Source organism: Haliotis asinina, chromosome 5, assembly GCF_037392515.1.
Source record: "Haliotis asinina isolate JCU_RB_2024 chromosome 5, JCU_Hal_asi_v2, whole genome shotgun sequence".
Classification (NCBI taxonomy): Eukaryota; Metazoa; Mollusca; class Gastropoda; order Lepetellida; family Haliotidae; genus Haliotis; species Haliotis asinina.
The window spans coordinates 67,927,162-67,942,479 of record NC_090284.1 but is presented as its reverse complement, the minus strand read 5'-3'; the positions used below and the strand labels follow the sequence as shown (position 1 = coordinate 67,942,479).

At 39.3% G+C, this 15,318-nt stretch overlaps 1 protein-coding gene across 1 annotated transcript in view; it reads right to left on the bottom strand.

The window, feature by feature from the left end:
- Positions 1-15,318, bottom strand: part of LOC137283997 (transient receptor potential cation channel subfamily M member 2-like) — a 34,304-nt gene that overhangs the window by 466 nt on the left and 18,520 nt on the right. Inside the window, exons 17-30 of the mRNA XM_067815661.1 lie at positions 13,220-13,360; positions 12,248-12,348; positions 11,624-11,852; positions 10,652-10,773; positions 10,203-10,278; positions 8,912-9,043; positions 6,405-6,710; positions 5,913-6,090; positions 5,650-5,767; positions 4,441-4,601; positions 3,345-3,467; positions 2,687-2,770; positions 2,263-2,355; positions 1,464-1,574 (exon numbers count right to left, since the gene is read on the bottom strand). Coding sequence (XP_067671762.1) covers positions 1,464-1,574; positions 2,263-2,355; positions 2,687-2,770; positions 3,345-3,467; positions 4,441-4,601; positions 5,650-5,767; positions 5,913-6,090; positions 6,405-6,710; positions 8,912-9,043; positions 10,203-10,278; positions 10,652-10,773; positions 11,624-11,852; positions 12,248-12,348; positions 13,220-13,360 — 1,975 coding nt within the window. The remainder of the gene's footprint in view (positions 1-1,463; positions 1,575-2,262; positions 2,356-2,686; positions 2,771-3,344; positions 3,468-4,440; positions 4,602-5,649; positions 5,768-5,912; positions 6,091-6,404; positions 6,711-8,911; positions 9,044-10,202; positions 10,279-10,651; positions 10,774-11,623; positions 11,853-12,247; positions 12,349-13,219; positions 13,361-15,318) is intronic.

Here is a 15,318-nt window from a genome sequence, read left to right as displayed (position 1 = left end):
GGTTTCACTGGTTTAATAATGGGTCCGCCAATGATATTTCTTTCCAACACTTGGTCAACTTGACTAATACAAGCAAATGTGGGGCCACGAATATCTCTCATCTGCCGGAGACATTGAATAGTTAGCTTGCCTCTTGTCATCGAGGGCGCTGGAGACGCTATTGGTCCGCCATTACACCACTGAATTTTGTCTAAAAAACTAGACGAAACGTTTGCGCCTCAGGCAGCAGAAAATGTTAATGTTTTCCCAAAGTAAAGGGAAATTGCCGATGCTTTACGAATCGTCAGATCTGAAACAACGTCGCTGATTGCACAACCAATCACAAATACTGAACACTGGCACCACGATCAGAGCTAGAACTGAGGTACTTGGGAAGATATGACTTGAGCAACGAGACGAGAATGTCAGATCACTTACCTATCGTGAATGTTCTAAACAAAGGCAGACATGCCACTTTTTATTGTGAATATTCTATCAATGATCGCAATGAGTACTTCTCAACATCATTCCTTCCTCCCGTCTATCCTTCCTTCCTTCTTTAATTCATCTGCATACATAGTTAGACTTTTTAAAAACAGAATTAGTTTTGACAAGGGGATGACGTATTAAAGCAGAGAAAGTAAATTCCTATTTTTCTCCAAAATAGCATTGATACATTCCTGTGTACCTGTAAAATTCGAGGTTCAATAAACTGCGATAATAACTAATGATATATTCGTCACTCGTTCAACGCGAGTTTATGAACGTACTCTACTGTAGTATGATGAGTTTCATTATAGCAGATTTGATTGATATTTTCAATCGACTGCATCCTTACCTACCTTCGTCAGAGATATCATCTGTCAGAGCCTCTGAGTTGTGTTTGTAGATATCTGGATCTTCCTGTTGAGCTTCCAGACCTTTGCCCGTGTCTGCTGATTCAGCTGTTTCTGCACCTGTGTGGTATTGTCCAATAGTTTATTACCTTGACCATCACGTCACTTAAAATTTCAAAAATTCAAAATTGCAATTTTCACATTTCATGTTGATCTACATTTATCACTACTTTTACGTTTATCTAAAACAGTACTCATCTTTGTTTCGCCTCCACGAACATTCAAGCTGAAGAAGGGGTGGAAAAACCCCAAAGAGCAAGTACTCATTATGCTCTCATGATCCCATCCAACAGCTTTGAACATCAGATTTGTCTATGAATAAGCTTTAAGGATGAACAATTTCTTTATTCAGGCGATGCTATGTTTTGTTACCGATTCTTGTATCCTTGTCGAGCTGGAATCTGAATGGAAACGTCGCATCATAAAAAGCTGTTCATCCATAAAGCTTGTCAATATGTTACTCTGCTACGTCTAAATAATGCTACTCAAGGAAGTTATCAAATTTGTCGCAGCTTACAGAATCCTATATGGTGTCATGGAATGCCTTTTTGATCAGTTTTATCATTTGGTACCCTGGTGGAATCTAACCATTATCATCACTGTGTTCGGGTTCCTGGGTCTCCACTGTCTGCTGGCGGTAGTCTTCATCATCCAGCTGAGTATCCCCATCTTGAATTGCTCCGTCAGTTTCATTAACTTCTAAAAGTTAATCAAGACACTGGTTGTTCACATGCTGTGGATGGGCCGGTTATATCAAAACGTATTGCTCAAATTGATAACTTAATGCATGAATACATTTTAGCCATGCCAATTTCTTCATGGACTAAGGGAGCTGTACCAATGTACTCATGTAAGAGATCAAGTTGGTACACAAAGTACACGCTTAGACTAACGGACATCTATTTTACTGGGATAGTACCCTTGGTTCAATGAATGAGTACCTTTTGGTACTAATTTTTAAGTAACAGAGCCCACGTGCCTTTCTTTGAGATTACTACGAGGCGATGAGCAGTGTGAACTATACTGTAATGAGGGCGGTACATCGCGGGGTGTCTGCTTGCTGTGGAAGGAACGCTGCCTGGTTATGCAGGTTTAAGATATATCCCGCTTTAGTGTTAAATGAACTGAGCTTGTCTGACAAGGGACACAACTCTGCAAAAGATTCCCTTTCGCTGCAAATAGGGTATCCATCAGCTTACAATGACATTAAGCTGAGGTGTGTTACAGATCACGCCGAGAGACAAAATCAAAGATTATGGATTCGACACGTTGTTCGACATGGTCATGTTTCCTGTTATGTCAGCGGCCAACCTAAGCTCGTGGGTCTCACGATAAACGTCAGAGAGCTGTTTTACTGTTTTCCAAATTTGCCTTTTATCTATAATACCTGTTTGCTGGTCGTTGCCGCCTTCCTCATCGATTGCACCTCCAGCCTCCAGGTCATCTTGACAACTACCATCTATATCAGATGGCGTTTCAGCTGTTACAATTAGAGTACTCATTTGAAAAATGTCTACGTTCCACTAAGTATTAGAAAAAAACAGGAAAGTCATCATAAAGTAAAACCTTTGGAGAAGGATAATTTTTTTTTTTTTATTAATGTGCGTTTTTTTCGACAAAACATTGCTGATACTTATGGAAAACAGTATGAAGATGTAGCGTTTCATCTGCAGTGTGATTATTGCTTCCAAGCTGCCTATGTTCATCGGAAGATGGAGAAGTAAGTCTCTCTGAAGAAGGTGCTGACCACTGTTCACATGGTCGACTTCAAGATATCCTTTGAGTATGACATTCCTATTTAGGCTACTTACACAGGTTGCACTGGCCAGGAAGTATTGTAACGGGTGGATTGCTCATCTCTTGGAAATCACCATAGTCTACGCTGGTCACCTCATCTGAACAGAAAGGTGATTTGGGTTTGACACATTCAGTCAACACCACGTTTCAGCTGGCAATTTCCAAATGAAATCGATCTATACTTTCCTAGGGATATCTCTTCTTCGTTGAGCCATAAACTTTGATATCAGTTGCGATATTGTTCGGAGAGGTAACCTAAATCTTGCCATAAACTAAATGTTTTAACATCTGAGACGGGAAGGTTTGCGTTAAACTAGATCATACATCTCTGACATGCAAAAAGGCGCACACCTAGTATTTCTGAGAAGTAGAAATATTTTCAGCTTCGAACAGTTGACCACTTTTTTACACTTGGTCGATACTCATATCGTTTAGTGTATTTTTTATGTTTCATATGTACACTGCAATAACAGTGGCATGATTAATATTTAATGGATGTTTCCTTTACCATTGTATCTTAGCCGCTGTGGTAAAGGTTGCATGTAGAATCAGGAATTACCATTGTGTAGAGAGTCCGAAACCCATTATGAAGAAGACTACGATACCCAATGCTGTCCCGATTAATCTAATCACGAATGATTTGAGTTTACAAGCAAAAGCATATTCATATTGTACCTCTGCCTGGAAAGTTTAAATCTGTCATCAGTGTATCACAGTTGTAGTTGTAATCGTCCTGCGAAGGTGTTTCAGCTACATCCGTCTTAGCGTCGCTTGGTTCTTGCTTCTTTTTCCTACCTGCAAAAACCAGGTTTATATATAGTAGCGGCATACTGTCGGGCTCCATGTTAGAATTTCGTTTCTGTAATTGGTATTAGCTGTTTGAAAGTCCAATGACACAGAGAGATAAGTATTCTTCTTGAAAGCTTTCTTGCCGCTGATTATTACACAACGCTACAAAATAATTTCGAATTTAAAGCTACGATTAGTAGATCTGCAACACGACCGAAAGACTACGGCGAATTGCCATGACCTAGTCATATTCTTGTTTAAAGCGTTGCTCGACATATAAATGCTGATATATAAAATGACAAACACTGACATTCCTTGTTTTTCGCTTGTTGCTTGTCATATTCCAATTCTGTTAGCGGTTTTGACAGAGTACGAGACCAGACTATCCAGTGATTTACAACATGAGTATCGATACTCGCAACTGGGATACGATGACATTTTTCAATGTTGTACAATAATATAGCATACACGTAAGGAAGACAATTCCATCCTTAATGGATGGGATATTTGGTAATAAACGCTGGACCCTGAACCGACCCTAAGCCGGTTCCTGAACTTTGTATAACAACTTCGATAGGAAACCAATAATTTTAGCAAAGATCACAGTGAAGACTGAAGACGTCAACAATATTTCAGCTATATGGCGACGGTCTCTAAATAATTGAGCCTGTATCCAAAGATGCAGTGATCAACAACATGAGCATCGATCTGGGATACGACGTGTGTCAACCAAGTCGGCGAGTCTGACCACCCGATCCCGTTAGTTGCCTCTTACGACACTGGGCTACTGAAAACCGTCAAACCTAAACCGGATATTTACGGGTCTTAGGATCAGGCATTGTCTTTATCTACAACACTGCCCTTTCTATTTCTTCTGCAATATTAGTAGCGATCGATGATATCGCTTAACAGCGACAATAAACTTTGGTCTCACAATTAGCATTGTGGATGACATAACAGTGTTTTAGAGTCAACTTACACTTGCTGTTGCACATGCACGAACAAAGGGTAGAAAATATTCTCCAAATAATTGAGAAGGGCATAGGCAGAGGCGGTTTACTTTCATATTCCAACATCAGGCTGCACCTCTGTCTTGCCCACACTTCGCCCGAGTTTCCTCTTACTTCGTCGAAAATGTGGCTGGATGAACGAAACAAAATACCGTAATATAGCAATAATTTAATAGGTATATGTTTGCACCAGAGTAAAGTGAACATGTGTTGATGGATATTCAGAAAATCTATTCTATTCCGATTTCCGAAATATCTACCCAACCTTATAGAGTTGTGTGTTAAAACAATTATTTCCGATTTGATGACGCAAAACAAAATAGTAAAGACAGATTATTGATTACACACATGACAGATTATTGATTACACACATGACAGATTATTGATTACACACATATATCATCCTACAGGAAGGTTTTCCGGATTAGCAGTAGGATTCTCAACTTATGAGTGAATTAGAAATCGATCTAACGGTAGATGAGTGACAACGCTTTGGTGACAGCAATGAATTAGGAGGCATTCTGTTTTCATTTTTGCGGTCCTTTATCTGTTGATTTAAGACCGGTAAATGTCATTTAAAGCCGAACGCGAGTGCTGTGTATTCATACGCAGGTGAAGCGGTCGACGTGTCCGGTCCTTTGACTTAAGTTTAAGGACGGTCACGTGCAGCAGTTAACCAATCAAAATCGAGTATCTCACAATGTCGTGCTAGAATATGGTTTTACGACGCTTTTAGCAATAATCCGGCAACATCACGGCTGAGGACACCAGAAATGGGTTGCACATATTGTACTCATTAGGGAATCGAACCGGGGTCGTCGGCGTGAGGATTGACCGCTTTAATGACTAGGTCACCCAACCGTGTCCACGTACCAACGAAGATATTGCATAACAATTATTGAATGTAAAGGCCAAAAATGCCTTCCGCATGCTGTAGTGAGGCTTCCACTACAATGTCTTGAGGTAAACGAAATACGCCTCAATTGTAAAGTTATGGGTAACATATTTTTATGACGATCGTTTTATGTTAAAATGTAACCTGTTTAATCTGTATATGAAACTAATCGCCAAATTTATATCCATAAAAGAATACAGTTGACATGGTTGTAAGCCTTTCACATCAATAGAACACAGCAATTCTTTAAATCATTCCTCCAGCTTTATGAACTGATACTCACTTGAATCGTGCAATCAAAAGGTTCAGCAACAAGACGTTGGTCATAATCATGTAGACTGCAGTGAAATATGGAACGAACGTTCTTCCAATGCTCGAGGGACATGTTGGGCCGGAACAGTCTGAACATAAGAGAAACTGACAGAAAGTTCCTTCATGATCAGGCCATAATCGGTTTTTTTTTCCATTTAATTATTAATTACTTCAGAGCATACTGTGAATCTTAGATTATTAATTACACTTTGTCATACACTTATGTTATCATACTTTCAAGTTCTGACAAAAAGCCCAGTTCTCCAAATATCAACCAGAACGCTGTTACGGGGATTCGAAGGACGAAGTCAAATGACCAAACTGAATTCGGATAAAGAATGGCTTCTGTGCTAACTGCATATGAAAACAGCGCCACGCACAAGATCACGAGGAACGGGAGGAGGTCTTTCACCTGAAACATGCATTGTTTTGGTGGATATTCAAGTAATATTTAGATTGAGAATACTTACGTATAACATTTCTATCAAATATTCGTTAAATGGATCATCTTGTCAACATTTCCATTTTAGTGTATGTAGATAGATCTTGGCCACGTTTAACACATAGTAGGCATGGAGAATAGGGGCAGATAGAAAACAGCGAGCGCGCACACACATACACACACATGTCCACACACACACACACACACACAGAGAGAGAGAGATCGAGAGAGAGAGAGAGAGAGAGATCGTCCCCCTATGAATGGTGTGTTCACGAAACTCCTACCATTTTGAACATCATGTATAGCATTGGACCGATCGTCTTGCTCAAGGTGAATGTTTGAAGGAATCGCCAGATGAAACACATGCAGTTAATGCTAAGGAACAGCCGCCCATGACTGTAGGTGGCAGGACTCCAGCGCAGAGAGTAGCCAATGATGAAACCAACGATACAACACATATCCAGAACGTTCCATTCATCTTGGAAGTACAGTAGGACATTCTTTTGCAGGTTGTGAAACCTGCGGCCAGATGATTTTCCCCTTTGTGTTTTTCTTGATTTGATCGCATGTTCCTTGTTGAACTGTGCTATCTGAGGACAATTATAATAGCAAACGTTCCAATATTGCAATCAACACTAGATGCAGATTGGTTGCTCAACAATGGCTGTATAGGTCCACATCTTACTGTTTTAATAACTTATTAACGTTCGGAAATATATGTACGCAGTAAAATCATGACGTAATACCTATTTAAAGCTATTGCATATACAATTGTCTGTATACTGACAATTGTAGTATGTATTTGACTATACAAAGTATTGGAGTGAGAGAGTGTTGAGAGTTTACGGCACATCGGCAATATTTCAGCCGTATCGTGACTAAACCAAGGCACAGATTCATAATTTTTTCAGCATCAGTATCGTTATATTGCATTCACCGAAATCACAAACTCGACATCAATATAGTTACGTTACATATTCCGACATCACAAACTCGACATCAATATAGTTACGTTACATATTCCGACATCACAAACTCGACATCAATATAGTTACGTTACATATTCCGACATCACAAACTCGACATCAAACATCGTTATATTGCACATTGCACATGAAACCTCTCTTGTGAAAGTTTTCTATCTTGTATCTTATATTACAGCGAGAAAGATTCATGTTATCATTATTAATGCAGGTTAACCATTATTCATCGTCGTAGATTGGAATAATTCGGAACTACACACGATTCAGTTTGGTATAACTTATAATCGTATGTTTGGTAACAAGCCCTATATTCAAGCCATTGTCTAGCGCGTGTATACTCAGCAAACACATTTGCATATAAATTCTACATAAAACAGGATACGCTTGGGTGTGACTCTCTCATCACAAGGGATACACACGTTTGTGAGTATTCAACATCTACCGCAATAGGGATACCATGACATGTGTCAACAAGTGAGCGAGGCTTATCATCCGATCCCTTTAGTCGCCTGCTACGACAAGAATCAGATCATTTATTGACAGGTTGTCAATTACAGAAAAATACACTCACGTTCAAAAGAAACGTCCCGATGTATACCATTCCCTCTCAACCAACAGTGACAGACACAATTAGCATGTTCAAGGCTTTATATCAATACAAAATCCCCCCAAAACAAAAACTATATTTTACAGTCACTGTGGCTAGCGCTGAGATCGGGTTTGATTCAGCATGTTTATTGGCTATGTTTACAAATGACGGATGATCGCTCGGTTTTCGGGCACATGTCAGCATACACATCGCAACATAAAAAGTTCCAGAAGACAAGAAAATCTCTAGTACCCGTGTGAACATCTCCGGCGTTAAGGTATGCCTCAACACACTGTCACACACTGCAGGACCTAAATCAAGCATTCCTGGTCAACAGAGGCGGTAAACGCTTTCGGGTGCGACGTTAGAGTTGGTACTACAGGTGCTCAGTCACATACCCGACCATCAGGTCTGCTAATTTAGAACTTGCTTTCATTTGTGAAAAATCTCGACCCCTATTTCGTTGCTTCTACTGATGAACATTCCAATCTACGACGTCGTTGTTCACGCGTCAACGTCATATCCTTGAACGTTCGGTAGGCACGGAAACCACGTGCACAAAGATGTCTGCTTACTTTCCATCTGCTGACTTGATGCCCTAGACTTCTCGCCGCTGATGACGTCACAATTACATTTTTTTCCCTCAGATGCAGCACCCGTAAATGGTGGTCTTCCTGCGGTGGTGACCCTTGGTCATCCGCTCCTTTGTTTGTCTGATGTCCTGCCAGTTTGTCTCAAGCTTGTGAACAATCCTCCAACTGTTCGTTTTGTGATGTACATGATTCTTAACACGAGAGTACTTCGCTCCCACCTCCAGCATACCAACTGCTCGTTCTCTGTTCTGCTGTTAACCGAGGCATACATTGTTGGTCATACGGGTATACGCGATGACAGAGAACAGTTCAGCTCGTTTTTTATGTACAGATTGCATACGGGTAAGTTTCTGAGTGGGTTTTGCTGCTAAAAGTCATTTTTACTGCTTGAGACATGTAACGGGTGCATTTCCTTCACATGTAATGTTAATATGTGTTTGGGAGGTGTTCTCCCACCCATAATTAACGTATATGGCCTCTTAGACTAATATTATAAAAATTCTTATGTTGGGGACGTTTCTTTTGCACGCGCGTGTATTGATGTACTGCTGAGTTTCTTTTAGCCTCATTTAGTTTTAGGCGTGTGAGAATATCGTACATGTCACATGACAGTGTGGTAAGTATACCTGTATTGTTTCTTCCACGAAGAAAGCTAGCATCCACACTATCAGCGGGATCTCCCAGTTCCACTTGAATTCCAACGTCAGGACGATCAACATGAAATGGGCATACAGACCAAGGAAAATACAGTAGACAAGCTGCAACACAAGCAATACAGAATGTGGATGGATTGATCAAAACCGATAACATCAGGTTAGAACGAGAAAGCTTGATAATGTTATGCATTATGAATGCAGTTTAACAACCATTGTTCATCGTCGCAGCTTGGAATAATTGGGAACTACACATGATTCAATATTGTATAACCTGTAATCGTATGTTTGGTGACAAGCTGTATATTCAAGCCATTGTCTAGCGTGTGTATACTCAGCAAATACATTTGCATATAAACTTTGAAATTGAAATACTTTAAAATAATCCGTAACGTGAGCCAATGCGCTTTGAGATACCGGTTTGAGTCTCCAGTTTTATTTATAGCTAATGCTGGTAGCTACTCAAGTTACATAGTCACCAGTGACAGACACCATTCCACAATGGTTATACTGTCTGCTGCAGACCGTCAAAGGGGGTTGAAGTACTGGAAAAGTATTGTCCTCCTGAGCGGGTACGTAATCGAAAAACGTTCAAAGTTAATTTTAAATTTACCAGATTTTTAAAATGTAGTACCTTTGTTCTTTCAGAGTTGGCTAAATATTTCTTACAATCGCCAGAGGCTAAAAGGATGTGTAAATCCAGCTAGGGTCTATGCAGGTAGCAGATGTACTGTAAGTCCCCATGGTCCGGTTTCAGTTGTTGGCGATCTACAGCCTATTTTTAATATTGTTTTGTCCCTCATAGTTAAAATATTTTAGATTTAAATACCAATGTTACATGTATATCTGTGTTGGTTTACTGCCGTTCGTTGCCAGGATTGGGTAATCTTTAATTATTGTTAATCTATATATTGTTTTAGTCATGACACATAGTCACGCTGAAACATTGCCAAAATGACTTTTAACTCACTCATACACTCACCCATCCACCCACTCTGAGTCAATTGAACGATTCAGCTGTCATAAGAACGCGATGAACTATTGTGAAATCTGATCATTCCAGGTTTCGGCGAGGGAGTGTGACACTTTCCTGACATGTGAAGAAAAATGGTATCGCCACCATATGCATCCAGATAGAGATATTCGTGCGGTGTCGGCATCATGCAGTAGCAACTGCTTCTGGTACGATGCCATGCATGTCAACTCTCTCTCTTTCTCTCTCTCTCTCTCTCTCCCACACACACACACACACATATGTACTTACGAGGTATGACGTGTACTTGATGACTGGGGTCGAATAGTATGTCCCGAGTCGAGAGCAGCAACCAGATGTTTTCTTTCTTGAAAGTGAAAAAGATGTTTCACATTATTCAGGATACAAGACAGTTCATTACTCTACAATCTAAAAGATGATTGTCCACTAAATGGTCTGGCAAAAAGCATGAAGATTTGAAAACACCACAATGTATATAATTCTTCACTACATTAATCTGGCGACGCCATAAGAGGAGTGTGTACTTATTTAATCTGATGGTGAGCTATATCGCAATTGAATAATTCGTCTGCAAATCTGAAGAGTGCCAGTCCTAAAGCCTTGAAATAAAACTTAATATAGATACCAGCGTTTGGGGATATTTGGTTCCAATACTGTACTCAGTATGACATTAAACGACTGTTTACCCTTGTCGCTTTGACAATAATGTACAGACGTACGTGCTGGTATTCATCTCTTGTCCTGCTTGAGGGCCTTTGTGGCTGTCAGATTTTCTGTTTGATCCTGACTTCTCCTTCAGAAACAACCAGATGAAGGGTGGACATAGGGTACACAAAAGCAGCTGCAATGTGATGACAGTTGAGAAATGGCATGAGTAATGGGATAGGAACAGTGCAGCTTTCTTTACACCGGAACAACAAGTATATTACACTTGGAATCAATCCATGAGATAACGTGGACTGACATAGGTACTGTACTGTCCATATCATTTCGTTATATGATTATATTGACCATTTTCTAAATGGCATTGAGTTTTCAAAACTTCGGCATGGAATCGGTGTCAATTTAACCTTGTTAAGGGGATACACAAAGTGCATGATATTGACTACCACTTCTCCGACTGCTACAGTGGGTTAAGTTGATGATTTTGCACGCTGGCAGGTACTTGACACTGAGAGTGAGGTTTCAACAATCTGTACTTTCTTGAGAAATGGTAATTTCAAGTATAGCATATGCTGAATTTGACCACATACCGTGTATTCACGCGATTGTGCAGTATAAACACTACAGATAAACCGACCTTTGCTAGACAGTGTGGAGCACACTGTTGTGTACTAAGAACCAGCTGATTCACTACTAAAATTCTATATCAAACAATCCAGAAATATCACGGCGGGGGACACCGGAAAAGGTCACCTTGTGCCCATGTGGAGGTGTATTATAACAACCAACTTTTATATCCACAGAACTGTCCCGGAAATGTTAGGTACTTTAATTTGCAAGACGACGGTGTTGAGAATCTATACCAAAACGTCGCATCATAATATAACAAGGAAATCGTCATCCATAAGGTATGATACCTTTCTTATTATTTGTCTAATTCTGAAATACCAATCAAACAGAACTATCCCAGTTGTCAAGCACCTAAATACCACATGCTCAGGGAGCTCGGGGATATAAGTGAAACCTACCGTCAACATAGACGTAGATTTGGGGATGTCGCCATACCACTTGGATAAGGTGTAGAACACCATGCCTTCACTGTTGAAAATACTCGAGTTTTTACTTTCGAAAGCCAACGCTAGAAAGTCGATACCCCAAGAGTTGTCTTTGATTCGTTTATCGATAAGCTTCACTGTCGTCTTCTTGTGGTCCCAGTAACACGCATCCATTGTCCCGATTGTCAGAGATCGATAGAAGCTATAAAATAGATGCATACGCATTAATATTCACAAGTGCATGGGACTACACTACGCCCGTGAACGTACACCACACACATGAACCTGTAAAACACGCACGAAACTACGCTACACAGGGAACCCTATACTACACGCATAGACACACATGAAACTACACTGCATACATGAAACTACACTGCACACAGGACCCTACACTACACACATAGACAAACACGAAACTACACTACATACATGAAACTACACTACACACATAGACAAACATGAAACTACACTATACACATGAAACTACACTACACACATAGACAAACATGAAACTACACTACATACATGAAACTACACTACACGTGTGAAAAATGGAACTGTTTCATCATGCTATATCATTTGTAGGCAACTAACCTTGCATTTGCCTTTCGTATCTCTTTCTTCCTGCTATTATACGTTTTGTCTGCAATGCTGTCCATAATGGTACCGGCTACCAGGGCAGACACAATGAGGTCCTTGATACGGGACAAAAACACGAGATACAAACACTGTCTTTGTAACAAAATGTGAGACACCTCGATGTTGAACTTCTTCAATCATAACTGCAAATGTACTTTTGTGAAGACATATTTTTTACTATCAAAACCAACGTCAACTGCCATATATGTTTTAACATGTGCGGGATCTGGTGAACATTGTATTGGAGAATCTAGAATCCACCTAAGGGATCGAATCACTGTAGAGTGGCAGCAAAGTCGAGATCTTAATTTGAGATGCATAAATGTAAGCCAACACATTGATGAATGCAGGAATAGCCAGTTTACTATCTTTCCGTTTTGTCAATTGTTTAACAATGATACAATTACAGATGGAAAGAGAACTAATGTTCATATGGCTGTTTAAAAATAAAGAAAAAGTAATTCGAAAGTATAATTGTAGCTTAGTCAGTGTAACTTCATTTGTGCACCGAAATCATACTGCGAACATGTTCACCACTATTAATTCTAACTATGACGTCAAAACATGATGACGTCAGAAACGTAACCTTACTGTCACCCTTGACTACGTTTGTGTCCTTTATTGTAAGTAACTGTAACGTGACATACACATGACGACATAGCTGTTACCGTTATCCGTCGCCTATGACGACACTTGGATTTCATCGTAAGCGCGATACATTAACATTACCTTCCGAGTGAAGAGAGCATCGAAAATCTAGGCCCCGAATACCCGCTGAACGGCGAAAGATCTTGTGCAGACATAAAGGGGATTTGGCAAGAAGAATTATTTGGACTCGTCATTCTCATATTTATTGCTTCTACTCCACCAGAAACCACTTTGTATGTACCTGTTTATGCGTCGACGTGTAGTTGTGACAATACTAACCTGTCCTCGTGTCCAAAAGTGTCGGGCCACGACGTTTCTGTTGGTCAAAACCGCCCACAAGAACAACTGTGTGAATATTTCACCTCCCATCGGTTTCTCTTCCGGTTCGACTGTTTCTCCTGTATTGTGACGGGTCTCACCCTCCTTTGCTCCTCGCTGAAGTGTGGTAAATAGTAGTATAACAGTAGGTAAACCATATCTACTACACTATTACTGTTTCTCCTGTATTGTGACGGGTCTCACCCTCCTTTGCTCCTCGCTGAAGCGTGGTAAATAGTAGTATAACAGTAGGTGAACCATATCTACTACACTATTACTGTTTCTAATAATCTGTTTTTTTCTCCCAAGGGTTGCTCCCCTTTTGTATCATCATTTTTGAGGCTATTATGTTTAACCGCAATGAAAATTTCTTTCAAAACAAACAGGAACCTTTGACGTGTTGGAGTGTGTTGATGGATCCCACATATAAAATGATTTACTATTCTATCTCTGCATAATGTTCCAAACCAAACACTGTATTTTGTTATTTTGACTGCGTTCTCAATATGATTATACATCCAAACTTCAAGTTTGTGTTTCTCAGTACACCCAGTAATCCCCACAAATACTCCCATTCAGCTCAAACAGCAAACAAAATTGACAAGTTTCATTTTAAATAGTTCTTTGTTTTTCAGATAAAACCATGTAAAAGCTTGTGTTAGAAATCAAGTAGCATGACATCTTTCAAACTATTTCTGCAAGTCATAAACATCTGATTCCAGTCGAAAGTATCATTAGCCAAAGATGCTTGCCATTTAAGACACGGCTCAGCTAGATCTTCATCAGAAACCAAAGCGTCATAAAAAATTCTAGAGCCTTTGCATGATTTCAATAAATTTAAATGACACTCGGTTATGAGTAAATAAAAAACTTGGATATAGTACATTCAAAACATGCATATAGTCCAGATACGTACCTTTATGGCCTTAACTGCATTTCCATCAGCGTGTCAAAACAATAACGTTTCGTCACACAGGTATTTAACTGTAAGAATGCCTTATCTTGTCTTGTTTTTATTGTAATGTTTTGTGATTTGGTAATCAGTGTTAAACCAAAGTGTCTTGGCAAGGATTTCCTAAATATTACCAGAATTCACATGACTGTTTTACACCATTTGTTCCAAGCTTTCAAAACATCCTTCCAATAAGGATTATCGATGTGCGATAATTGATCAACATTTGCACCAAATGTTTTAAATGAAATCAATAGGAATGTTACAGGAATTTTTGACTGTTGTTTTTCTACAATATTATCTCAGGTTAGCTAGTTGAAAAGCTTTACAAAAAAAATAGTGTCACCCATCCTTGAATCACCATTTTGTATACTCTAATCAAATAATTCCTTTTGATTTTATCAGATTTGTCATTCCATATCAATTTGAAAAGAGATGTTTTCTATTGAAGAAATGAAGTCTTATGGAGAATTAGAGAAGGGTATTGAATATATGAACAAGTTTTATCAAAACTGTAGTTTTCATGACAGTTATTTTGCCAATTATTATCAAGTGCCTTTTCCTCCATTGTGGAAATATTACTGACAAATCTAAAGATCCGCATTTTTAGTTCCTTCCAAAAGAATTCTAAAAATCAACTGTAAAGCTATCACTTCTGGAGCTTTCATTTTTTCATATTCTTAACAGCAAAGGAAATTTCATTCAGATCTCTTTTTCCAAACTGTTTCTTAATTCATCATTAAGGGTTGATGTTGCAAAGTGATCTAGGGCGGTAAAGTCTTCGTCTTGTTCATTCGCAGAATATGTTTTTATATGAGGATTTTTCTCCTGTCAGTATACATTAAATTCTCATTGTTGCTTGAACATTCTGTCTTCCCAAGTGACAAAACATTTTACTGGTTTTTCACCTTCTTCGTTCCAGAGCATTCTACCTCGCATTGATATTCCACTCATTTCTTCCTCTATTATATCTTTATCTCAGGTTCGTGTTTTGAGAGTTCACTAGTACATTTTCAATGATGTTTTGAAAACCATTAATCTTAGTGATTCTTCTTTTTCTTCATAACGTCCGACCGGTTGCCCTTCTGACTGGTATGTCGAATCATGC